The 27,896-nt window shown below is 46.7% G+C and overlaps 1 protein-coding gene across 4 annotated transcripts in view; it reads left to right on the top strand.

Annotated features, from left to right (window-relative positions):
• The window catches only part of GLS (glutaminase), a 154,002-nt gene that overhangs the window by 54,856 nt on the left and 71,250 nt on the right, over positions 1 to 27,896 (top strand). For all 4 annotated transcript variants that reach the window (XM_068126600.2, XM_068126601.2, XM_078785844.1 and 1 more), the window contains 2 exons: positions 8,059 to 8,117; positions 14,981 to 15,047. In XM_068126600.2, the coding sequence (XP_067982701.2) occupies positions 8,059 to 8,117; positions 14,981 to 15,047 (126 nt within the window). The remainder of the gene's footprint in view (positions 1 to 8,058; positions 8,118 to 14,980; positions 15,048 to 27,896) is intronic.

Genomic DNA, 27,896 nt, shown 5'->3' on the forward strand with positions numbered 1-27,896 from the left:
GCTATTGTCTCCTATTTGATAGGCCTGAACCCTGCCCTGGAAACAGAGTTGCACTTTAAATCAAGAACCAAATTTCTCACTGCCCTTATATTGATCTTACACCTCTCAACCCCCAGTAGTACCTCTGGCTGTGACTTCCTCTCCACTCCCACCTCTTGTTTGTCTGTATGTTGTACTGTCTTCCAGCCAGTTCTGACTCCATCTGCATCTCTCTCAGACAATATGGACCAACTTTTAACCACTCTTCCCACCTCTCTCTTCCTCGTATGTGGAAATTTCAATTGTTACCATGCAAATTGGCTGGGTTTTGTACTTCTCTCACGAGCCATGGCACTTCAGCAAAGGACTTCTGTGACTCCCTGGGACTCACTCAATCCGTACACTTTCTGACCCGGATTTCTCCCAATGACAAATCGTCCCTTCTGAACTTAGTGATGACAAACTTCCCTGCAAATGTCTTCTGCTGTTCCTCTGCTCCAATTGGTTCACCTGATCATATGCTTGTGAGAGTCAACATCACTCTGGCAATTATTACAGAGTTGCCTGAGCACCATAAAGTCTGGCAGTTCACTCAGGCAGATTGACAGGGATTGCAAGTAGCCATCTCATTTCAGGACTGGTGTTCTACATCTGTTGCCCCTGGATATGAACTCAGCCTGTGAATTCTTCCACAGAAACCTGCTCTCTCTTATGCATAGATTCATCCAATTTTATCATCAGTTATCCTCGTGTTCTTCCTGCTCATGGTACAATGAATCCTGTAGAGTGACTATTGCTCTGAAACAATTTGCCTTCTCTTGTGAGAAAGCAATCCCAACCAAAGGCAATCTCAGTTCATTCTACAAAGCCTGCAACAAGTGTATGTCCACTCTCAGGAGAAAACAACATCAGTCTAACCTGGATTGAACTTTCAAACTTGTCTCCCTCCTCTAAAACCTGGTGTTTCTTGTTAAGTCTGTCTTTGGAGTATGCTCCCTTTCACCCCTTGCCTCTCTTTAAATGGCACGACAGCCGATTCCGTTCGTGAAAAGGCCAAATGCCTTAATTATGTGTTGCCAAGACTTGTGTCCCAAACTCCTCGCTCTCTGTTGCTTCCCAATCCCCCTCCCTCCACCCACCTCTCTACCCAGTCACACTTAACTGCTCCTGCACTCTGTGTTTTTTCCACCTGAGAAAGTGGAGTGGTTTCTGGCAACCCTCTACTTTAATTCTGCAACTGGACTGGATGGCATCGGCTCACCTGACCTAAAAATCTGTCCTGCTGCTTTTGCACATTCTCTTTCTCCTCTTTACACCCTATCATTTGCCCTATATTATATTCCATCTGCTTGGAAATTAGCCAACATCACTGCATTACATTAACTAGAAGGGCACGAGGTAGAGAGCATACCTCAGCCAGGCTAGTTGAGTGACTATTGCTCTGAAACAATTTGCCTTCTCTTCTGAGAAAGCAATCCCAACCAAAGGCACTCTCAGTTCATTCCACAAAGTTTTCCCAACCAAAGGCAATCTCAGTTCATTCCACTAACCTTCCCTTCCACCCGTTGCCTCTCTTTAAATGGCACGACAGCCGATTCCGTTCGTGAAAAGGCCGAATGCCTTAATTATGTGTAGCCAAGTCTTGTGTCCCAAACTCCTCGCTCTCTGTTGCTTCCCCAAACCTCTCTACCCAGTCACACTTGACTGCTCCTGGACTCTGTGTTTTTTCCACCTGAGAAAGTGGAGCAGTTTCTGGCAACCCTCGACTTTAATTCTGCAACCGGACCGGATGGCATCAGCTTACCTGACCTAAAATCCTGTCCTGCTGCTTTTTCACATTCTCTTTCTCCTCTTTACACCCTATCATTTGCCCTATATTATATTCCATCTGCTTGGAAATTAGCCAACATCACTGTAGAGTGACTGTTTATTCGGATTAACTAGAATGGCACGAGGTAGAGAGCATACCTCAGCCAGGCTGAACAGTTTATGTTTTGTATGGCACTTATTGGCTGGATCTGGATCCAGACTTCAACCAAAGCCAAATCAGCTTGTGCTTGTCACATAACCAACTCATCCACCTAGTTTTGTCATAAGTCATCCACAACTATTTGAGATATCGTGCTATGTACCATTTTAGGCCCCATCTCTCTGGTGAAGAATCACTTTAAAAAAAATAAAAAATTCTCATGTCTGGATCTGGATTCGGATGTTCAACAAAATCTAATCAATTTTTCCTTGTCACACACACGACCTTCCACCAAGTTTCCTCCGAATCCATCCACAACAATCTGAGATATTGTGTTATATATTGTTTTCAGCTCAATCACTCAACTGTGAAGAATCACTTAAAAAATTATACTGGCTGGATCCAGATCTTAACCAAAATCAAAGTAATTCTTCTTTGTCACACACGCAACCTTTCCATCAAGTTTTGTCTCAATCTGTCAGTAACGTTTTGAGATGTTGTTGGCCCATTTCTCAATGGTGAAGAATCACCTAAAAAATTTAAGTAGCCGATCCGTATCTTCACTAAAAATTACTCATTTCATCCTTGTTCCACATGCAACCTGTCCAATAAATTTTGTCCGAATCCGTCCGCAACATTTTGATATATTCTATTCACAAACAGGCAAACAGACAGGGGTAAAAACCTAACTTCCGCCAACCTTCACCTCGTCTTCAGTTGTCTTACCCTTCCTCCCGTCCATGGTACACTGAATCTTGTGGTGAGGCAGTTGCCCTGAAACAACTTGCCTTTGCCTCTTGGAAGGCAAATCCAACTGAAGGCAATCTCAGTCCCTTCCACCAAGCTCGGAACAAGTGTGTGTCTACCCTCAGGAGTGCCAGGAAGCACTATCTCTCCACACTCAAGATTGAACTCTCAAACCTGTCTCCTTCCTCCAAATCCTGGTGGCATCTGGTCAAATCCGTTTCTGGTGTTTGTTCCCCCTCCATCCCCTCCCTTACCTCAAATGGCGACATAGTTGACACCGCATGAGACAAAGCCGAATGCCTCAACTCTGTGTTTGCCTCAAAATCTTGTGTCCCAAACCCATCTCTCTCTGTTCCCACCTTTCCCAGTCGAACCCAACTGCTCCAAGACTCTGTGTCCTTCTCTCCTGACAAGGTGGAGAAGTTTTTGTCAAACCTCGACTCTGATTCTGCAACTGGACCAGATGGCATCAGCCCACGGGTCCTAAAATCCTGCTCTGCCGCTCTATCTCACCCTCTCTCTGTTATTTTCACCCTCTCTTTTGCTCAAGGTCTTCTGCCAGCATCTTGGAAATCGGCAAACATTACCGCTTTACACAAAAAAGATGCAAAAACAGATCCTTGCAACTACAGACCAATCAGCCTGCTCCCAATTATCAGCAAAGTCATGGAATCCATAATTGCTTCGGATATCAAATCCTTCCTCTTCTCCAATGGCTTGATCTCTGATCATCAATTTGGATTCAGACCAGGCCATTGTACTCTGGACATGCTGCTTCTGCTGTCTCAACAATGGATGGAGGTCCTCAATGGCAAACAGGAAATCGGAGCTGTCTCCCTTCACATATCACGTGCCTTCGATAGGGTCTGGCACCCAGCTCTGCTCACCAAACTCTCCTCCTATGGTATCCATGGAAATCTCCACTCATGGCTTGCGGACTTCCTCTCTGGTCGTAGGCAACGTGTGGCCCTGAATGAATTCCTCTCATCTCCCCCTTCCTGTTCTGGCTGGAGTTCCCCAAGGTAGTGTTCTGGGCCCTGTGCTATTTCTGGTCTTCATCAATGATCTATCCGACTATCTGGAAAATCCTCTCTATGTCTTTGCTGATGACTCCAGTATCTGCCGCTCCATTCCTCATCCCTCAAATCGGCAGTCTGCAGCCTCCTCACTCTCTGCACACCTGGACAAAATCACAGACTGGTCAAACAAGTGGAACATGTCTTTCAATCCTGACAAATCCCACACTCTTACTATGTCTCTCTTAAAAGACCGACTGGAAAACCCTCCCATCTACTTTCTCAACAATCCTCTCCAAGAAGTTCTGTCGCTCAGGCTTTTGGGTCACAATATCTGCCATGATCTTTCTTGGGATAACCACATTTCCAAGCTGGCCTCCAAAGCCAGTCGCCGACTGGGCATCCTCCGTTGTGCGAAGTCCTTCCTTGGCACACCTGATCTCCTCACCACATACAAGGCTTTCATCCACAGCTCAATGGAATACTGTTCCCGCCTCTGGGCCAGTGCTCCTGCCTCACACCGAGCTCGGCTTCACGCTGTTGATACCAAAGCTTTCAGAATCATTGGAATCTCCTGCGATGAAGCTAACTCCGAGGGCCTTTCATTCACTCACCGCAGGCAGGTTGGTGATCTTTCTGTCTTCTACCGACTCCTCTCTGGCCTTGCTCCCCCAGCTCTCTCTGTGCTCTGTCCCCCTAATATTCCTTCAGGTCGCACAAGATCTGCCAGCAACCCTCTTATGGTTAAACTGCCAAAATCTAGGCTCTCTGCTCACCTTCACCCTTTCATTCCCCTTTTCTCCCACCTCTGGAAAAAAACTCCCCCACTCCCTTCAATCCCACTCCTTCCTCCAGGTCTTTAAAACAGCTGTTCACCACAATCTCTTATCTTCCCCCATCCAAAACCTTGATCTTTTCTACCCCCGCTAATTCACCCCAGATACACTTTTTTTGAAATTCCAACTTCTTTCCTGGAAGTCCTTGCAGTGTTGATGTGTTTTATACCTCTCCCACCTCCCCAAAAGCCCTCCCCCTCCCACATTTCTCTCGATGTCCTTGCTCTCAAATGTTGTGTTTGTGTCCTTCCCCCTCTCTCCCCATCTTGTGTTCTGCTCCCCTTATTTTGTGTTTTGTGTGTCGGTTGCGTTTTTGTGTGATTAATGTTAGCTCTTTCACGAGCATCGATCTTGTATACAAAAAACAAAACAAAACAAAAAAACCTTAGGTGACGGAGGTAAAGAGATGCAAAAACCAATCCCCTTAACATACCTAATACCTTACATACCTTAACCAAACCAAACATACCATACCATACCATACATACCTAACACACCTACCATACCTACCATACCTAACATACCTTAACATAACTTAATAGGTCTGGAGACCTATTAGCTTACAAATAATCATCAGCAAGGTCATGGAATCAAGGTCAGCAAGGTCAGCTTGGTCAGCAAGGTCATCAGCAAGGTCAAAAGACACGGTGTGTACCCCGGTTTAGAATAGGTACACCGTATCCCTGCGCATCGTAAGAGGCGACCAAAGGTTGGCGTCAGGAAGGGCATCCGGCCATAAAAAACATTGCCTCAAACAGGGAACCATGATTGTCATGGGGCCCGCAAGGCTAAACCCCACTCTAGCGGGGAAAATGGCCTTAAAACGATCATTCATTCATTCATTCAAGGTCATGGAATCAATCATTGCAGTTGCTATGAAATCCTTCCTTTTCTTCAACAGCAGCATCTCAGATCACCAATCTGGATTCAGATCACGTCACTCTACCTTGGACATGCTGCTCCTACTCTCCCACCAATGGATGGACGCCCTCCATGTCAGACGAGATCAAGGCTGTCTCTCTGGGCTTAGACACATCTCAAACTTTCAATACTTTCTGGCATCCTGTCTTACTCTCAAAACTCGTTGCCTATGCCATCCAAGGTCAACTCTATACTTTGATTACTGACATATTCTACTCTTGTGGCCAACGTGTGGCTCTCAATGGAATCCTACCTGTTAAAGCTGGAGTGTCCCAAGGCGGTATTCTGTGTCCCATCCTATTCCTAATCTTAATAAATTATCTCTCTGACTCTCTGGGAAATCCCCTTTATGTATTTGCTGACGACTCCTCTGCCATGACATCCCTCATCCTTCAGATATGCAGGCTGCAGCCTCTTCCCTGTCTTCAATTCTGACAAATCTCATACTCTCACTCTTTCTCTCCGAAAGGACCGTATGGTTAAAACCTCTCATCAGCTTCATTAACAATCCATGATCTTTCTTTGGCAAACCACATTTCAAGTTGTCCTCCAAAACCAGTCACTGACTGTGCATCCTTCATCCTGCATCATACAAAGTTCTTCCTTGGCACACCTGAACTCATATCCACCTACATGGCCTTCATCCTCAGCTTGATGGAGTACTGCTCTCCCCTCTGGGCTGACTTCCCTGCCTCTCATCTTGCTTAGCTTGACGCCGTGGAGAACAAGGCCTTCAAGATTATTGGAATCTCCTGCGATGAAACTTAATCTAGGGCCTATCACTTTCACATCGCCGACAGGTTGGTAGTCTCTCTGCCTTCTACCACCACCTTTATTGTCTTGCAACCATTCCTCACCCAAATGATGCAACCAGCAGCCACAGGCTGCATACGTAACGACAAGTCAAAAGACACTGTTGAATCTTTTACATCAACCAACGTCGACATCAGCGTCCCAACGTAATGCCTATCTGAGGTCTCTGTCAGTCTCTCCGTCAGTCTGTAAACACTTGGAACTTCTTCTCCGAAACTGCTGATGGCATTGTGAACAAACTTGGCTAAAATGATATTTGGTATGTTGCAACTCAAGATTGCTCATGACATTACAAAAATCATGGTCTAAGGGGGTCCACCAGGGGTCAACGTGGGTCCAGGTTTGATCCTCCAAAATAGGAATTTTATTTTTCTTCTGAAAGTACACACACTATTTCAATGAAACTTGACCACAACCTTCATCACCCCTGATGTACCAAAGTTTGGTCACAGCATTAAAAAATCAGTGTCTAAGGGAGCCTACAGGGGTCAAAGTGGGTCCAGATTTTACTTCCCCCATCCCCCCACCCAAAACCCCCCCGCCCCCCCCAAAAATACGTATTTACTTTCTTCTCTGAAAATACACACACAATTTCGATGAAAGTTGACCATAGCCTTCATCACCAGAGATGCACCAATGTTTGTTTACAGCATTAGAAAAATTGGGTTTTGAGGGGATCTATGGGGGAGTGGTTCATCCCCCCAAAATAGCTTTTTCACTCTTCAGCCCAAATTGGGCTAAAGGGTATTGTCGTCACGGGCGTCGTCCGGGCGGGTGTCCGGACAGGCGTCCGTCGACTTTTGGTTTCCATCAATTTCAAGGAGAACGGCTTGTCCGATTAAATCCATGTTTTCAGTGTGTGTTGGGGTTGAGTAGAGGAAGGTACCTTTCGAAAATGGGCGTGATGCGATTTTCAATATGGCCGCCACGGCAGCCATCTTGAAATTGGTTTCCGTCAATTTTGAGCAGAACGGCTTGTCAGATTAAATCCATTTTTGCAGTGTGTTTTGGGGTTGAGTAGAGGAAGGTTCATGGCCACGCTGCGATTTTCAATATGGCCGCCACAGCAGCCATCTTGAAATTGGTTTCTGTCAATTTCAAGCAGAACGGCTTTTCCGATTAAATCCATTTTTGCAGTGTGTGTTGGGGTTGAGTAGAGGAAGGTTCCTTTCGAAAATGGGCGCGCTGCGATTTTCATTATGGCCGCCACGGCAGCCATCTTGAAATTGGTTTCCGTCAATTTCGAGCAGAACGGCTTATCAGATTAAATCCATTTGTGCAGTGTGTGTTGGGGTTGAGTAGAGGAAGGTTCCTGTCGAAAATGGGCGCACTGCGATTTTCAATATGGCCGCCACGATAGCCATCTTGAAATTGGTTTCCGTCAATTTTGAGCAGAACGACTTGTCCGATTAAATCCATGTTTGCAGTGTGTGTTGGGGTTGAGTAGAGGAAGGTGCCTTTTGAAAATGGGCACGCTGCGATTTTCAATATGGCCGCCACGGCAGCCATCTTGAAATTGATTTCCACAATGCATGGGCTGAGGGGTTACCCCTGCTTTGCGGTGCTATTTATTTTGTTTTAAAGTTATGATTACCTTAGTATGATTGTGTGTGCTGCCATGTCTCCTAGCAACCAATGAAATTGGTTTAAAATACAGTGATACTGTTTAAAATACCTTTAGTCGGTGTAGTATACTGCTTTATTCTACCAGGTGAGCGCCCAGGGTTATTGCCCCTATTTGCATGATTACTTGCAATGTACGTGTTGTCCTTTGCAGATGATGGAGTATCTCTACAAGCTCTGTGGACAGGAGTATTTGGGATTCAGCAATGCAACGTAAGTCATCTTTGGGTAATGAAGTTTTGGAAAGGATGGTTCAGTTCAGAAACTAATATGACTGTGGAGCTTCATAAATGGCACCACCAACTAACTTATCTGCCAAGAAAGGCATGGCTTAGGTCCAACATTTCAACCACTGAGTGGTCTTCATCCAAGACTGTGCAAGCACCTTTGTGCTGGGCCTTATGTACCCTCTAACAAGGGAGTTAATACCAGTGCTTCACTGTTCGTATTGCCTTCTTCCCTCTTTCATCTCGCTCTTTTGTCACCTGTCAGGCTAAACTTTGGATGCAAAATCGTACTGCATATCGTTATATAGGGGACAAGGATTGCTGTCCATTTGTCTGTTCCCTGTTATGCTGATTGGCTGTGTGTGAGGTGAGTTGCAATGTAAAAGCTGATATTCGGAATCTGATTCCATATTTCACGATCGGAACTCTTGGCCTAAATAATTGTGTCGAAATCTCGAGTGAAATCTGAAAAAAATAGGAAAAAGGCTTTAAATATATATATATATTAAATAACAGGCACCGCAGATGTGAGGTAAAATGGCTCCAAAATTCTTTTTTTTCACTCTTTTAAATGTAATTATTGTACGTCTGATTTTAATTTACACTGTCCAGGGACATCGGTCGCAATGTTTTTGGATTTGAATTCTACTTTTATTATACATTGGGGGATGGTAGGGTGGGGATGGAGGGAGGGGAGAGAGGGAACGGGGAGAAGGAGAGGGAGAGAAGGAGAGGGAGAGGAGGGGGATACTTTTGCTAGCTTTTCCCATCACTTGGAATGAGCACTCTTCCTAGTAAACTCAATAATACTGCAATAACAAAAATATATGTTAAAATATATGGCCAACTTTTGCAACAGAAAATCTTGAGTTGGCCTGGTAGCATTCCCTTCTTAACCCCTGGCTCATGATGTGAGAAACCAAATTTCAAATCCAAAATATCACGTATTTGTGTTATAATATCCTTTTGATTAATGTCAAGGTACACTGATGTCTACCCCCGGTGTGTACCCCGATTTAGAATAGGTACACCGTATCCCTGCGCATCGTAAGAGGCGACTAAGGGTTGGCGTCAGGAAGGGCATCCGGCCATAAAAACATTGCCTCAAGCAGGGAACCTTGATTGTCATGGGGCCCGCAAGGCTATCCCCCGCTCTAGCGGGGAAAAATGGCCTTAAAACGATCATTCATTCATATTCATTTACATTTTACACTGATGTCTACCAATGTCTGTTTTACATTTGATTTATGTACAATATCCACTATGACCCAGAGATCAATGAAAACTAGAGCAATGTGACTGCATTGCCAATATGTCTCCGCATAGTACCTGCCCGTGACAATGGGTAGATGCCCTTGTTGACTGTCCTAAAAATAAACAAGTTTGATTTAAATCACTTCAGCTGTTTTCAAATATCACGTTTTTACCAGACATGACAGGTTTCACATCGATCAGTGAAGCAGTTTTGGAGAAGGGTTTTAAAAAAGATATCAGCTTTCAAACTAATATGGCTGCCAAACCATATGACATAATGACATAAAAACATAAAGTAAAAAATTAAAAACATTTATGACATAAAAATGCACTCACTGCATATGTATGGGTAGGGGTTCTTGTTTGTGAAGTTTCGTGTTGATTGGATAAGGGTCTTTTTTCTTTCCAAGATGGCCGCCAAACCACGTGACCTGCGACGTCATCATTTTCAAACTATATGCAGCAATGGTGTTAGATGACATTTGTAAAGTTTTGCATCAATAGGGTAAGCGGCTTCTGAGATATAATTATTTAATATTTTCCTTCAATCCAATATGGCTGCCACACCATGTGACCGATGCCGTTTTGGTGATCAACTTTTAATCACCATACCTCATCAATGACACATGTAAAGTTTCAAGTCAATCCCTTTGGTGGTTTGGGAGATGTTTTTTTAAAATGTTTTCGGTTAAATCTGATGTGGCTGCAATATTTCAGAACAAATGGGTCATAGATCATATGCATGCAATTTCAGATTTTTAGGATAAGGCATTCAATGAAAATATTTATGGCTGGTGTACTACTTCACCGATGATGTCATCATTATCATGCTTTTGTTCCTCATTGGGAGTACTTGACAATGTGCCAAGTTTAAGACAAGGGTCAAACTGATAATTTAACGACCTTCTTTTGCTGCTTTTTCTGCTTTTGCACCTGCTTGATGTGCATCCTCATGATGTTTTATATTATATCATATCTTCACCTTTTCCAAAATGTAGTTTTGTCAGTTTGTAATGGTTCTGCTCCCAAAACTTAAAAATACCTCTGAGATCACGTCACTTAAATCTAATAGATGGAGATGGGTCTTAATAAATTCAGAATCATTGGGAACAAAATATTCAAGGAAGTTAAAGATTTTGTAATAATCGTACTAAAATATGCAATTTGGCGTCTGTCTGTCTGTCTGATGTTTTTTGAATGCGATACATTTGGTCGTTACTTATCCAATCTCAACCAAACTTAACAAGGAGATCATGGGTCACACAATGGAGGTTGTAGCGATTCAACTTGCCCTCCACCCCAAAGGAGTTTTCCCCACCAAGGGGGTTGTGTGTTGAGGTGTATATCTGTGTTAAGATAGCTTTATCATGGCGTTTTCCCAAGGCCGCTTGAAATGAAAAAAGTAATAACACCATTGATAATAGCATGATATTAATGTTATAATGCACAGATTTTTCCCATCTCGTCTTCAGTTGTCATACCCTTCCGCCCGTCCATGGCACACTGAATATTGTAGTGAGGCAGTTGCCATGAAGCAACTCGCCTTCACCTCATGGAAGGCTAATCCAACTGAAGGAATTCTTAGTTCCTTTCACAAAGCTCGGAACAAATGCGTGTCTACCCTCAGGAGAGCCAGGAAACAATATATCTCGACTCTCAAGTCTGAACTCTCAAACCTGTCTCCCACCTCCAAATCTTGGTGGCGTCTGGTCAAACCCGTTTCTGGTGTTTGTTCCCCCTCCATCCCCTCCCTTACCTCAAATGGCTACACAGCTGACACCGCACGTGAAAAAGCCGAATGCCTCAACTCTGTGTTTGCCACAAAATCTTTTGTCCCGAACCCATCTCTCTCTATACCCACTTTTCCCAGTCGAACCCAGCTGCTCCAGGACTCTTTGTCCTTCTCTCCTGACAAGGTGGAGAAGTTTTTGTCAAACCTCGAATCTAATTCCGCAACTGGACCAGACGGCATCAGTCCACGGGTCCTAAATCCTGCTCTGCCGCTCCATCTTACCCTCTCTCTCCGTTCTCTTCTCCCTCTCCTTTGCTCGTCTCCCTCCCCTTTGCTCAAGGTCATCTGCTATCACCTTGGAAATCGGCCAACATTACCACTTTACACAAAAAATGTGCAAAAACAGATCCTTGCAACTACAGACCAATCAGCTTGCTCCCAATAATCAGCAAAGTCATGGAATACATCTTCGGGATATCAAATCCTTCCTCTTCTTCAATGGCTTGATCTCGGATCATCAATTTGGATTCAGACCAGGTCATTCTACTCTGGACATGCTGCTTCTGCTGTCTCAACAATGGATGGAGGTCCTCAATGCCAAACAGGAAATCAGAGCTGTCTCCCTTGACATATCACGTGCCATCAATACGGTCTGGCACCCCGCTCTGCTCACCAAACTCTCCTCCAACGGTATCCATGGAAATCTCCACGCATGGCTTGCGGAGTTCCTCTCTGGTCGTAGTCAATGTGTGGCGCTGAATGGATTTCTCTCATCTCCCCTTCCTGTTCAGGCTGGAGTTCCCCAAATCCTCTCTATCTCTTTGCTGATGACTCCCCTCTCTGCCGCTCTATACCTCATCCCTCACTCTCTGCAGACCTGGACAAAATCACAGACTGGTCAAACAAGTGGAACATGTCTTTCAATCCTGACAAATCTCACACTCTCAGTATGTCTCTCCAAAAAGATCGTCTCGAAAACCCTCCCATCTACTTTCTGAACAACCCTTTCCAAGAAGTTCTGTCATTCAAGCTTTTGGGTCTCACTATCTGCCATGATCTTTCCTGGGAAAACCACATTTCCAAGCTAGTCTCCAAAGCCAGTCGCCGACTGGGCATCATCCGTCATGTGAAGTCCTTCCTTGGCACACCTGAACTCCTCCACATACAAGGCTTTCAGCCGCAGCTCAATGGAATACTGTTCTCCCCTCTGGGCTGGTACTCCTTCCTCACACCTAGCTCGGCTTCACGCTGTTTAAACCAAAGCTTTCAGAATCATTGGAATCTCCCGCAATTAAGCTAACTCCGAGGGCCTTTCAATCACTCACCGCAGGCAGGTTGGTGGTCTTTCTGTCTTCTACTGACTCCTCTCCGGCCTAGCTCCCCCAGCTCCCCCAGCTCTGTCTGTGCTCTGTCCCCCAAATATTCCTACAGGTCGCACAAGAGCTGCCTGCAACCCTCTTATGGTTAAACTGCCAAAATCAAGACTCTCTATTCACCTTCACTCTTTCATTCCTCTTTTCTCTTGCCTCTGGAACAAACTCCCTCACACTATTCAATCCCACTCCTCCCTCCAGGTCTTTAGAACAGCTGTTCACCACCATCTCTTATCTTCCCCCATCCAAAACCTTGATCTTTTCTACCCCCGTTAATTCACCCCAGATGCACGTTTTTGAAATTCCGACTTCTGTCCTGGAAGTCCGAGCAGTATCAATGTGTTTTATACCTCTCCCTCCCCCACCCTTCCCGTGCCTCCTCACCCCCCAAGCCTTCTCCCTCCCACAGATCTCCCGATGTCCCTGCTCTCAAATGTTGTACTTCTGTGCTTCCCTCTCTCTCCCCATCTTGTCTCCCGCTCCCTTTATCTTATGTTTTATGTGTCAGTTTGTCTTTTTGTGATTAATGTTAGCTCTTACACGAGCCTCGATCTTGTATACAAAAATAATAATCTATCTATAATGCCAGTAATCTCTGTGTGTGTGTCTGTCTGTGTGTTTGTCTGTGACCGCTGTTTCTCGACAACCACGGGTCCGATATACTTGAAACTTGCCAGGTATATTGCTGGGGACCCGAGGATGTGCCTTTTCAAGGTTTCATATTAATCGGACAATTACTTACCGAGATATGTCCAAAAAACGCTTCAACCAATCAGAGAGCAGCGAGCTATCACGTGTGCCGAACCGTTAATGCAATGCAAGCGTTAATGCGTTAATGCAAGGCTTTTCGTTTTTTTCCCTCTTCTCTTTCTACTTTTCCTTGCGATTAAATTGCAAACAGCCAAAATACGTTGGCGCTAATTGAATAATTGGCCATTAACACTAAAATAATCGTAACTGCGATATGCCAACTTCCGGACAGTGCAGCCTTCCATGTTGTTGTTGTTTGCAGCAGCTGTTTGCAGCAAGGGAAGGCTTTTCTTTTTTCCCCTCTTCTCTTTCTACTTTTCCTTGCGATTAAATTGCAAAAAGCCAAAATACGTTGGCGATAATTGAATAATTGGGCATTATGTTTTACAACTAATAAAAACGAATTTGCGATTCATTCGCTTTCCTGCGCGTTTGTGTACGCGATGGCGATTTCTTTACCAAACTCCGGAAGCCGTTCGCTTTGGACCAAACCATTGCATGTAAATAGAGGGGGGGGTTCTGTGGTCGTTGCGAATGGACCAAACCATTCATGTAAATAGAGGGGGGGGATTGTCACTGTACTCGCAAGCCGTTCGCCGTTCGCTTTGGCGTTGCGAATGGACCAAACCATTTCATGTAAATAGAGGGGGGGGATATAATTTTAGATAGATATATAGTACGGGCATATATATAGTACGGGCATGCCCTAGTAATAATAATTGCACAACAATATCCCTCCTCCCCCAAGGGGTTTTGTGACTTGCGATATTGCCCCCCTCCCCCTCACCTCGACACCCCCATGGAGGTATATTTTATTTTAGGGAATTTAGAATGGTGAGGCACGGTCTGATCTTTTCAATGACCTGATCTAACATTAGTTATAGTAATAATAATTCGCAATAATATTAAGGATAATAACATGACCCCGGCTGCCGCTCCCTTAGTGAGCGGGTGTAATAGTGTAATAAATGGACAATTCTACAACTTCATGTATTCTGCCAAGATGTTTTGCTTTTGTTTTGTTAAATATTTTAGAGACTGGAGCTGGAGTTCTTGTGACTCAAGTACATTGTTCCGAAGAACATCATGTAAACTTTGGAAGTGGTGATGTTGGTGGTATGCCAGAAGTAGTGATGTTTGTGGTATGCCACATCTCCACCGGCATTCATTTTCCATGCCTTACAACTGAACCTGGACCACTTACTCATTTGTGGAGACAAAACAGACAGGGTGTAATGTTGTGCTTGAATGTCCGTGATATAGTAAGCAACAGGACAGATCGTAATCTGTACTGTTGCCCTGAAGAGTTAACCTGCTATTGTAACAGCAGAATATTCAACATTTTAGAATATTTCCTCCATTTCCTCTTTGATTCAGCTTGAAGACAATGGGGAAAATGATAATGGTAATATTGAATGAAAAGCAAACCTATACTGTTTTGTTCCAAGAACATGAACATTGGTGAATTTCAAATGGATTAGCAAATGGATTTTTGTGTCATTGGAATCCACACTTATCTGTGACAACAATAACTGGGGCAGCACAAATGCAGTAAGCTCATCAGGATGTTTTTGTAATCTTAGCAATGCAGTAGCATCTATCTGCTTGAAGCTAAGACAGAATTTTAAAATTTAGCCACAGGACCAGCACAGTGACCTGCTAGTCTTTTATAAGGCATTGTACAACTAACATCAGGTTTACTGTTCTACTCTAGCTCACAGAGCAATTTCCTTTTGGCAGGTTTCAGTCAGAACGAGATACAGGGGATAGGAACTTTGCAATCGGTTACTACTTGAAGGAAAAGAAGGTAAGGATAGTTTCTCAGGTCACTGAGTTTTTACAGTAGATTGAGAATTTTTTTCCTGTAATATGTGTGTAATATATAAATGTAATATATATATATATATATATATTGTTACGGATCTCTCCGTCGGCCTTTTTCCCCTTAAGAAGGGGGGGATTAATCCCCTTGTGTATGACTGACCGACGTGAGTCCTGAAGTTGCCCAAGCTCCCTCCGGAGAGGCAGGTGAGCAACCTCGTTTGCGACCGCGGACAAGATGTTAATTGCCGAGCGGATTAGCAGCCGCGGCACGAACCATTAGCAAGTAAATGACCCGATTCTGAAACGTTGGCCAAAATCGCGCCACAGGTGTTCAATGTGGAAACCTCAAAGACGAACGGATGTGAAGAAGAAGAAGTCAAAAGTAGGAAGAACAAATATGATTTATTACTAACTATTATGTACACAATGAAAAGTAACCAAGGAGAAGGAAAGATAAGAAAATAAAGACAGAAAGATGGAAGGACCAGAAGACACAGTGCAATTATTAACTTATCTAAACAGGCTTAACTTACTTCCAGGGACAAGACACACAAAACAAACTCACGTACACAAAAGGATGGAATGGCAGGAATTTAAGGTAGGAATGGCTGGAAGCGAAGGGTCCAGGCAGATGGTTCGGGAGGAAGGTCTGGGGCAGATGGTTCAGGCGTTGAGATCCACGCTCGCGGTTCACGCTCCAGGCTCGAGGTGAAACCCGGCAAAAACGGCTTCGCGTCCCACGGACCGGCAATAGGGCCTAGAGGGTCTCGGCCTATTGCCGCAACACAGGCACCCCCTCACGTCTCTCTCTTTCAGTCTTGCTGGATCACGCCTCTCGTTCGTGCCTTCTCACCGACCTTGTACCTTCTCTGTCCAACTCTCATGAACCTTCAAGCACCTCCCTCCACAAAACTCTTACTTCAGAACTCCCTCTGCAGAACTGCTCGTGGGGCTCCCTCACTCATCTGAGGTGGGGGCTCCCGGCAACGGGTTATATTGGCCACACCCTCTCAAGCCATACCCCTGAGCCTTGGTTGGTCGTTCGGGGCTCCACCCTTCATGATGAGGTGGGGGCCACGCCTTTCTTCTCTGAGCTGGAGCACATGGTGAATGGTGGCAATTGCGGACAAATGGGGGATTGAAAGGGGATCTATCTTATTTGAATTCAGTGCAATGCAGAGTCAATTAATGGGAAACACAGCCTTAAACTAATACACATAATAAGGAAATAACTATTTAGAAGGGTATATGATTTGCTACGTGCATGTATATGGACTAACTAAGAGGCCGACCGTTGACCTTTACACACAAAACGGAGATATTTACAAGAATTCCTTACACTTTACAGAGGGTGATATTTACAACAATTCTCAAATCCACAACACTGCACCCTCATCCTCCAGGCACGGGATCATCCTCCTATAAAACTTTAACTTAGTGTGACATGTAGGTGTAGTTCCCTCTACATTTAACCTGACCCTGAGTGTGACAGTTTTAAAACACGAATAAATATGTCCCCCTGCTGCATTGCACCCTGCCTAACAGTTTCACACCCACAGCTAACCGAATTGCGGAATTAATTCTCAAACTAAACATGTACGGTGGGGAGCATTATTTACAGTGACGTTAATTGTATTTACAAAACGTAACCCAGGACCTGGCGATTGTTCTTTTGGGGGGAATGGGGGGGGGGGGGGGGGACAGCCTGCGCTGCATCGACGCACCAGCACCAATAATCACCAAAGCACCATAAAGCACCATAAACGCACCTGAGTGCACAGTCGCCACAGTTCATAATAAAAAACAAACCCCATGTGCTGGTCTTCCTCTTCGGCTCCCTCTGCTGGCCATTGTTCTTCCTGATGTTGTCAACTTGTTCTTCTTGCTGGCGGCCTATTTGTACATAATAAAAAGCACAAAACATGTCCATTTTTATTTATGGCCCACAGGGGCTGACTATGGGTGGTTCACCTGTGTGGCATAGGTGCCACGTCACCGAGGTCCGCAAGCAAGATCCTGGGCCATCGTGGCCGGTTCCAGCAGAGGGGCCATGCCCCAACCCGTGGGGTCCGTGAGTGGTGCTTAGCCACAGACATGTGGTCCATAAGTGGTGCATCGATGCAAGCAGCTGGTTGCGGTTGTTCGGGCACACAATGGCGGACTCCCGCACGCTCCCCTCGGTGCCCAGAGAGCACGATCCATGGGTCGGGGAAGGAAGACAGAGAAGACAGGTGAGTGAGGGTTAAGGTCACAAGGGTACACATCAATAAAGGCAATGCAAGGTGAGGTGCGTCTGGAGACTGAGCGGAGAAAAGCTCGTCCCTTCCGTACGTCACCCCCCCCCCCCCCCCCCCCGTTACCTGTTCTACCCTTGCCCCTTACTTACCCCCATATGTACAAAAAAACCCTACACATTTACAAATCCATCACTACGTCTCGTCTTCCCTATATTTCCCCTGTACCAAATTCGTCACAACAATCACTCTAATCCAAAATTTGCCATCACCAATTCATCATCAATCCCTCTTAAGGAGGAAGAGATGGAACAACAAAGCACAATGTCACACAGTCACACACACGTCATGATGCGTCTCACAATCCAAACATTTGTACAAAAAAATAACAACAAACCATGGCATGGTGTGGAGCACCGTCGTTACCTCAGGTGAGTGGATGTAGATGGATGTGTAATCTGTTTATTTTCCTGAGTCCCCCGGAACAACCAACAACACATCAACAAATCTCAGAAATCCATATTCTTCTGTTCACAAATTACGTACACAATTTCGGTTTCAACCAACAATATGTTTCCTTTGTCCCGATTTTAAGTCCCTGCCATGTCGTTAAATGAACACCCAGTTGGTTGACTCAGCCCGTCATCCGTTCGAGGTTAGCAAATTAAAACAGATGCCTTCACCTCCAGCCCATCTCGCCTCTGCGAGAGCTCCACCTCCGAACAGATAAAGTTGAGAAGATAAAAGAGTTGTCGGAAGGGATAAACGACAATCGTTGAGACTCCACATTGCAAATGCAACCACCCGATGAACCAAAATAACCGCTAACAATCTGCCCAGGAACTCCTGCCAAAACCCCACAGCCTTTCTTGGGAGGCATGCTCTACCATGCAGCACCTCCTCTCTTCGGCGCACACCTTCCCCACCTGTGCTCATTCAACACATCATTCACCCGGCACAAGCCACACCAATACCGACCGCTGAACACCACAACCATACCGACAACCTCGGTCTTGGGGGAGACGGTCGCAGTGCGTGGCATTCCCCTCACGTCACCTACGCCGCCCTCGTTCCCCAGTCCACACAACTGCAGTCCCCAGTGCCCATCAAGAGTGCCCATCAAGAGTGCCCAATCCACAACCCACAATTTTCTCAGGGCACACACCTGCCTCTTTGAAATCCATGTTTCAGAAATATAACTCCATGGCCTGCTAGACAGCCAGACAGACACAGCAATGAAACCATAACCTCCGTTCTCCTTCCATGGTGAGTTTGTAACCCAAATTTGTCAATTTGTTCCATACTATATCCCATATTTTCCTATTTCCCATCCAATGGAACGCAAATCACAAAAGTAAGTTACCAAAAATAACTCCCCTCTAGGTCAAAGTTGTGCATTTCGCACCTCTGACAGCATTCCACACCATGACATAATTCCACACCATGGCATAATTTCACACCAGCAGAACTTTAATCCTTCTTATTACACAACTCATTGACTCCCATGTCTTGTCAAGCAATGTGCAGCTTCACAATGTGTGCTACATCCTTCGGATGGATGTTAAATGTGGTGTCTTGTCTGTTACATCGGTGTGACAAACATCCCACAGTTTCCTTTTTTGAGAGTAGGCAGGTTATCGCCGGCACTCTGAGCAAATTCCATGTTCTGAATTTCATCCGAGTGCTCTCCCGACAGGATTCGCATCCGCACAACACCACACGGTGCAGAGCTCCCGTCCTCAAGCGATCCCTCAACCTAAGCCTCCGAGTAGCCGGATTACAGGCGCACGCCACCATGCCCGGCGGACCTCCGATCGCGCACGGTCCCACGCGGTCGTCACAATGCCAGGCCCCGTGCTTTCAACGTCATATCTCGCAAATGTCATTTTATATCAAATCATATCATATCTCTTTATTCAACGCATTCCGCGATCCCAAGTTGGCCCTGTTCAAGCTCCTGCAGGTCGCTTCCCGCATGGTCATGTGACCAACAAGAGACTTATAAAGAATTTCAAAATGAACAATGGACTCCATTTAACCAGGCAGAAACACGAAGAATCCACAACTTCAAGACCGCAGCCAATTAACAGCGGCACCCGACCAATCCATCCAACAACAACCGCAACAACACCCGCGCCCAAATCCCCCCCCCCCCCCCCCCCCATAGAGCGCACACATGACTCGCAGCTCGCTCGGCTCTAGCCCGAATGCACAATAACTCTATTCCCAAACTTCCACGCACCTTCCACGTAGCCGCACGGCAGGAACCACAGGCTCGCACCACACTGACGATAGAACCACCAACCACCAAACTGACCCAAGCACTGCCGCCAAACCATTCATTCACCTCTCGTCCCAAACAAATTAAAATCCAGACTCAATTAAGCGAACATCACCAGGACCCTCGGATAGACGCTAAAATCGACATTCCCGGCATGGATTCCCGCACGTCAAGCAGCCAATCACAATCATTCGAAGCCCACACAGTGGTGTTGCACATCAAGTGGTCATCAAAATCCACATTCGTTCATGTTCCTCATACCACGTGACTGTCACCTCGTACCAGCTCGCATTCCGAAACCACTGCGCACACCCAGCGTTGTTAACAGTCGTAAAATTCACAGCACAACGACCTGAGTGGGTCGTGTACAACGCCTATCCGACCAACTTGTCACTAACCACGTACAGTACAGCATAAATTCATGCACACGCGTCTCTTTGTACAATCTTGTTCAACCATCCCCATTCACTCATGTTACGTCTCAATCATTCAAAAGAAAGGGGATTTTTAGACCGGGGTGGAAAGGGTGAGTTGGGGTGAAAAGGGTGAGGCAGGGAGGGTGGTGTTGCCTGGAGCCCTGGGACAGGGCCCAGGTCTTGGGAGGGTAGTGGGGGTAGGTTGGTAACTACCTAACCCTACCACGGGGTCTGGATTTTTCAACGAGCGGCATCAGTCGCTCGTTGGCTTGCCTATCTATTTCCTTAATCGCTTTATCCTGCAATTTGTTTGCCTGCTTCCTCAGGCCTTTGAGCTTCGATACTTCACCTGCCAGGCTAGCCTGTTTGAGGCCGCCTGTCGCTTCATTGCCTCCTCCTTCCACCACCCCGAACGCTTTCCAATAGTCGGATGGGAAGGTTTCTCTTGCCTAGAGCTTTGTCTAGAGCTTCCTGGCTTGACCTCGTAGTTGCCACTACCCTCCTGTCAAGCCTACCTGGTACCTGCGCATTTCCCTTTTCCTGGCCATGTTCCTTGGGTCTTCTTCATTAGCCGCAGCCCATTCTTTCCCTGGTATGCAATGGCATACCCCATCTTGTCTCTGGGCTGGTCCTTCCTGGAAAGTTCTTGGTTTACCGGCGTTGCCTTATCCCCGAGAGGCTCGCCCGCCTGCACGGGTTTACGGCCGCCTAGCCTCACTCCCCCCTTCGTGTGCTAACCGTACCTTACTTCCCAGGCGTCTAACGCCCCTTATAGCGCTTCTAACCTTACTTTGATTCCAATGTCTCCTGAGTAGGTCTGGGATCGGGCCGCCGCCCTTATCCTCACAACCCAGAGATGTATTACCCCTTACCCCCGGGCGCCCTGATGAATCAATAAACAGTCAGTTGCTCCGGGACCCAAACGGCCCGTACTTAAATTTGGTTCATGAATCGGGCTCGAGCAGGGAACGGAACTAACGGCACCGAGCGAGAGAGTGGGTTCCAATTTGGACTGATCCCCAGTCTATAAAGGAAAAACAAAACAAAACCAAAGCTCACCTGACCCGGATTGAGCCAGCTGGCCTCTCCACTCACTCGCCTGGGACCGCGTCCTGGACTGCCGGACTGATCCCACCGCTGTCACCAGTTGTCGGTTTGTTGACTTAGGACTTGAGACTGAGAAAGGATCAACTGATATATTTATTGGATTTGTCAATACACAGACTGTGGAGAGCAAAGTGTCGAAGAAGAAGCTCACAAAAGACCAACTTCCCAACTGAATGCTCTAAAAGAGTTCGATTAAGGCTTCATTATATATAGGGGTTGGGTCTAGCTTTCAGGATAAGAGACACAAAGGATGGATTCATCTGCCCCACCCGTGGTCCTTTCCTGTTATTCAGTTAATTAAAAGTTCAGGAAAAGTACAGGGAGATAAGGAAGGGACAACCATAAATATGTCGACATAAAGAATTGGCAAGGCTGTAGGAGTCAGCTTGCAACCAAGGCCATGGAGAGAGGGGAACAGGTGGATTTTGACAGAGAAAAGGATTGTGCCATCACAAGGCATAAGTCATACAAAATGAATATAATTCCTTAAAAGGATATAACAAGCTTCCAATAATGCCTTAAAAGGATATAATAGGTCTCCAAAGGATATAAAAGTATATTTGTTTGTTACAAAACATATAATTGGTTATATTTGTTAATTACTCAAACAACATACAAAAGGAGGAGGAGGATCTCAAGTCCCTACATATATATTGTTACGGACACGGTTTTTGGATGTTATTTTACCGAGCGGTGGTGTATTTAACCGCGTCCGAACAGTTACTCCCCGATTAGAACCCGATTCCAACCGAACGTTGACTAATCGCGCTACAGATATTCAATTGGGAAACCTCTAAAGCGACCGAAAGAGAAGAAGAGAGAAGAAAGACAGAGTTTGGAGGAAGAACAGATTTATTATACACACACAAGCAATATTTTAGAGCGACCAATATTATTTACAGCAATAGATGGAAAAGAGCAGTCACACAGTGCATTGTTAACTTATTCTATTTCATTTACTTAATCCCCAAGACAAACGAGTAGGACAGGACGTTCACACTCACACGGTGGATATTGCAGGCAGGTAATGGCTCGAGGTTGATTGCTTGAGAGGAAGGCAAGGTCGGAGGCAGCAGCTTTCAACCCCTCGCGGTTTTGGCGGGAAAACCTCCGTCGCGTATCCGCGGCCGTCACGCGCTGGCTCGGCACACCTGCTCCTCTTCCTGGGGTGGAGCCGTCTCCCTCCGTTCAGCGCGTCTCTCCAACGACAGGGGATATTGCAGGCAGGTAGGTAGGGCTTGCGGTGGATTGCGCTCCTCTTCCAGGTCATCCCCCAGCGTATCTCTCAAGGCCTCTCCGTAAAGCAGTTCCTTACATTCGCTTTTATCACCTCCGGCGGAATTAAGCCGCCGGCTCCGAGGGCACGCCTACCGGGTCACTCACCGCGGTGCTGGTTGGCTGTTAAGGCCGGTTCACTCCTGCCCTCTTCTGACGAGGTGGAGACACGCCTTTCTTCTCCAACCTTACCTCGTGGCCAATGGTGGTTGAAGAGAAAAACCGACCAAAATGCGGAAGGCAAATGGAAGGGAGGTTTTGGGGAAATTGGAAGGGCCTACGCTTATTTTGTTTGATACAATGCAAAGTCAATCTAGTGGAAAACACATACTTAGCCTACATGGAATAAGGAAATACACTATTTAAAAGATATATCGTGACCTGCGTGTATGTTCTATGAAATTAATTAGGAGGACGGCTGCGACCATTATTTACATTACCAGGATGTTACCATACCAAAACCATACTCTTCACATCCGTTACCCTTCCTCCAAAATTGTTACACTCCTCAAAACCCGTTACACTTCTCAAAACCCGTTACACTTCTCAAAATCGTTACACTGCACCCTCCTTTCTTCAGGCACGTCCTCGGGCCTACTAGACTTAACTGAGTGTGACATGTAGGTGTAATTCCCTCTACAATTAACCTGACCCTGAGTGTGACAATTTTAAAACACAAATAAGTATGTCCCCCTATTGCATTGCATCCTGTCTAACAGACTCAAGCCCACAGCTAACCGAATTACGGAATTATTCTGAAACTATACATTTACGGTGGGGAGCATTATTTACAATGACGTGATTTCTTATTTACAACGCAACCCAGGACCTGTGTGTTTTTTTCTTTTCTTTTTAGGGAACAAGAGAAAGAAATTCCTGTTGGGAGGGAGGAGACAGCACGCATTGCATCGATGCACCAGTACCAGTACCACCAAAGCACCCAAAAGCACCCAAACACCACAAAGCACCCAAAAGCACCATCCGGTGCGGTCACCATGGCTCATAATAAACACAACAAAACAACTGGTGGTGGTCTTCTCCTTGTCTGCTGGGCCGATGTTCTTCCTGACGTCTTCTGGCTTCATGCGGCCTATTTGGACATAATAAAAAGCACAACTTGTGTTCGTTTTTTATTATTATTTAGGGCCTCAGGGGCCAACTAAGGGTGGTCCACCTGTTTGGCATAGGTGCCACCTTACCGAGGTCCGCAAGCAAGATTCCCTGGCCACTATGGCCGGTCTCCAACAGAGGTGCTCTGCCCCAGAACCTGGGGTCCATCAAGTGGTACTTGGCCGCCGAACAGCGGTCCATAAAGTGGTACATCAACGCAATGCGTGCTGGTTCTGGGAATCTCGGGCGCACAATGGCCACCTCACGCACGCTCCCCTCGGCACCCAATGGCGCACAGGTCATGTGGGAGACAAAAGAAAGACAATTGAGCGAGGGGTAAGGTCACAAGGGTACACGTCAAACAAGGCAATGCAAGGTGAAATGCGTACGGAGGGCGAAGTGAGAAAGCTCGTCCCTACCGTACGTCACCCCCCTGTCACCTACACTACCCTTGCTCTTACCCCATATTTACAAAATCTACCCATTTACAAATTCGTCACTACTGTCACGTCTTCCCCATATTTCCCTTATACCAAATTCGTCACCACAATCCCTCTACTTCAAAATTTGCCATCATCAATTCATCATCAATCCTCAAAAGGAGGGAGAGATGGAATTACGCACAATGTCACACCCACGTCATGATGCGTCTCACAACCCAAACATTTGCATAGTAAAAAATAATCAAACATGGCATGGTGTGGAGTACCTGTCACCTCAGGTGAGTGGATGCAGATGGTGTGAGGAGATCCTTCATCCTAACTATCCTCTAAATGATTTTAACACACTTTACACTACCCGGGGTCTTTCCCTGCCAATCCATTGGCAATCTTACTCTATGTGGTTTTAAAAACCAATTCCCATTGACCAAACTGTGGTGCTTCTCAATTTGGGGTCTCACTCCCCCGATTCATCTCCCTGTGCCCTCGCACAATTTCTGGGCTGCGACGTGTAGCTCTCCCAGCAGGTCTACCCACCTGCACACCTCCACCACTGTAGTTGCCACCCGAGCTTACCTGCTCCTCACCCTAACCTAACTAACTGGGGAAGACCCCTCTTGGATCTGTCACCCCACTGGTGCCCTCTGGCACTGGGCTACCCGGGTCCGTCCTCCGGATCCTCGGGCCCCATCCACAACAACTACTACCGGCTCCCAGAGCCCACCTGCGGCCTCACCTGGCCGACATCCTCACAGTGGTGGAGTGCCCAAACCAACTACACACACTAACAGGCTACACGCCCAGCCATTTCCACAACACTAATGCACCCATCCAAAGACCATTCTTCCACTCGCACCACAGATGCCAATATCCAACCACAATTTACCTATACCCTCTACCTAACACTTACACTACCCGCCCCGGGTATCCGTGATGGGGGTACACTCTTCCCCCATTCACACCTTCGCACCATCCACTCCACTCCACAATTTCCACCATACTCACTCCACGACCATCCATTCCAATACTCCATACCATTTATTCCATACACCTGTCTTTCATTCACCTGTCGTTGCACACCTGTGCAATCATACCTGGTGCCACCTGCACCCTCCTTTCTTCCTGGACCATTTGGTCAACACAACACGCAATCACCACTACTCCCTCATACACTGCTCCACACACCTGTTCAGTTGCACACCTGTGCAATCACACCTGTTCCATTCTCACCCGTTCAATCCTCACACACACGGCATCATCTCAGCTAACTACTCCCCTCTGAAACTTGCGCTTCCCAGTCGTCCCTTTAAACTATTGCGCTCCCACGTCATTATCATCCATACTAATCTACCTGCGTCCCCACTACAGGTATCAGTCACTAACTAACCTTAACGTTACCTAATGTCATCTTCTAGATCCCTACACACAATATCCTAACCCACCCGGGCTAGTTTTCACTGCCATACACCCCATAATCTAGTGCTCCTTTGCCCCCATCTGTGAGGGATGGTGGATTTGCCATCCCACCACATCGGGGGTCTCTCACTACCAATTTCGCTCGTCCAAATCCAACAATTCAAAAATTTTCCATTTACTGCCAATTCCATTCACTTTTCTAAATTTCGTTTTAAATCACTATCACTATCACCATCACCCGTCTACTTATTACATCCTCTCGGTGCGCCAATTCACATCACCCGTCTACTTATTACATCCTCTCGGTGCGCCAATTCACATCTACAGCCCGGCTTCGTGCAGCCGAGCAATGAACGCGGGTCGTTTTGTGCCAGCGGCTGGATACGTCCCGCATTCGGGGCAGGGACGGAGGCTTACCCGGGCCGAGATCCCATGCATCACCTCGGCGTGGAGCCATCCAATGTCCCGATCTCGACCTGCCGGCACGTCTCAACAAAACGTGGTCGCCATAGCGACCCTTCCTATCCAGCCGCCCGCTCCGCCTAGTGGAGCCCGGCCGCGGCCGTTCAAAGCGAGGCCCAGCGTGGATCGCGCACGGCGGTTCTTTCGAAACCGCCGTGGTTCGGATCCCCGCTGGTTCTCGCGGCACGCGAAGCCCGGCACGCACCGAGGGCCCGAGTCGGCTATAAGTCGTTCTAACCTTTAACCCAGTTATCGTCGACGCTTCACCTGGATTCCTACAAGCATACGCTACCCCTTTCTTGCTCATACATGCAGCTGTTCCCATTCTCCTCGTACCTTTCCTGACACACCTCGGTACACCCATTCCACTCACAGCCTTGGTCACACACCTGACCACCGAACACTTTGGCACACATTCGTTGCTCGCACACCTCACCAATACACCGCTTCGCGCCCCCTCCTCGGTCACCTCCTCTGTGACAATCACAGGTGTGCCCTCATTCGCACACCCAACCACGTGCCTCACCACCAACTCCAGCGTGCATTCCCACTCACGCTCTACCATTCCAGGTGTGCATCCTTCCATCCCAGGTGTACATCCTCGCTCACCTGTCACAACCAACTCACTCTCCTTGTCACTCTCAATACTCTCACCTCCATTCTTGACAGCGCACTCACCCTTACTTTCGACGGCACACTCTTTCCTCATGCACCCGTCCGTTACACACCTTTCTCGCGCACACCCTCCCGTTACATCCTCTGTAACACTCACCACAGGCGTACACTTCATCGTTACATCCTCTGTAACACTCACCACAGGTGTACACTCTCTCGTTACTTCCTCCGTAACACTCACCACAGGTGTACACTCTTTCGTTACTTCCTCCGTAACACTCACCACACCGCGCTTCCATGTACCCCCTCGCACACGCGCTCCGACCGGCTCACTCCTGACGGCACACTCACTCCTCGGCGTGCACTTTTTCCTCACACACCCCATGGTCGGACATTCTCGCACACCTCTTTTTTCGCACACCTGACCTGTCACACACTTCACCAACGGCCTTTCACGAACACCCGGATCCAAACCAATCCCCAAGCCGACTGAATCTCCCCTCACATCATGTACATTGCCACTCACCTCCGTACCTCGTCGCACCTCCTCCGCCACCTGCAAACTTTTTATTTGGTTAGTGAGCACCGCATCATGATTTGAACACAGACCTTGTACATATTCCATGACTTCCTCCTTTATCTCCCTCTTAGTTTCCCTCCGTCTCTTCTTAATTTCACTCACCTCTTCTCCCACTTCCTCTAATTTTTGTTTAACCTCTTTTATTTCTCGGTGCGTCCCCTCAAGTTCGTCCTCTAAGGCTACCGTGACCGTCTCTATGTGCATCCTCACCTGCCGGTCCTTTGTCTCCATTATCTCTGTCACCTCCTCCACCCTCATTGTCAGTTCCTCCCGTACCATCTGACATTGCCTCTGCGTCGCTATTAATTCATTTTTTATGTCCTTTTGTGTTGCTTTTAAACCCCCGATGATTGCTGTGTTCTTTTCCACTTGGTCCGTTAGTTCCTTTTGTCCCACTGTCAGCTGTTCTACTCCTTTCGTCAGATCTTCTATTCCCCCCTGTAACTTTGCCGTATTATTTCTCACCTCTTTCTCTATACGCTTTTCGCCTCGCTTTACCTCCTCGCGCAGCCCCGAGACCTCCTCACTCACCCCTCGTCGTATTTCCTCCATCTGGTTCCCCATCTGTTCGATTTCCCGGGCGGATTGTTCCCCTATTTCCCGCAATTTGTCCTCCATCCTATTTTCTAACCCCATTAACCCATTTTTCACCTCTTTTATCCCGTTGTCTAACCCCCCAAATTTCTTGTCTAACTCCTCAAAATTATTGTCTAACTTCCCAAATTTAGCTTCTAGCCGTTCCCCCATTTCCCCCATTTTTCCCCTCATTTCCCCCATTTGGCCCCCCATTTGGCCCTCTAATCGCTCACTCTGAGCATCCATTTTTGCTTCTAGCCCCATATTTGCCATTAGTATGGTTGCATTAATCTGCGCCATGAGGTCCCGCACATCAATTC

The sequence above is a fragment of the Myxine glutinosa genome, chromosome 10 (genome assembly GCF_964187855.1).
Source record: "Myxine glutinosa chromosome 10, kmMyxGlut1.1, whole genome shotgun sequence".
In the NCBI taxonomy this organism is placed as follows: domain Eukaryota; kingdom Metazoa; phylum Chordata; class Myxini; order Myxiniformes; family Myxinidae; genus Myxine; species Myxine glutinosa.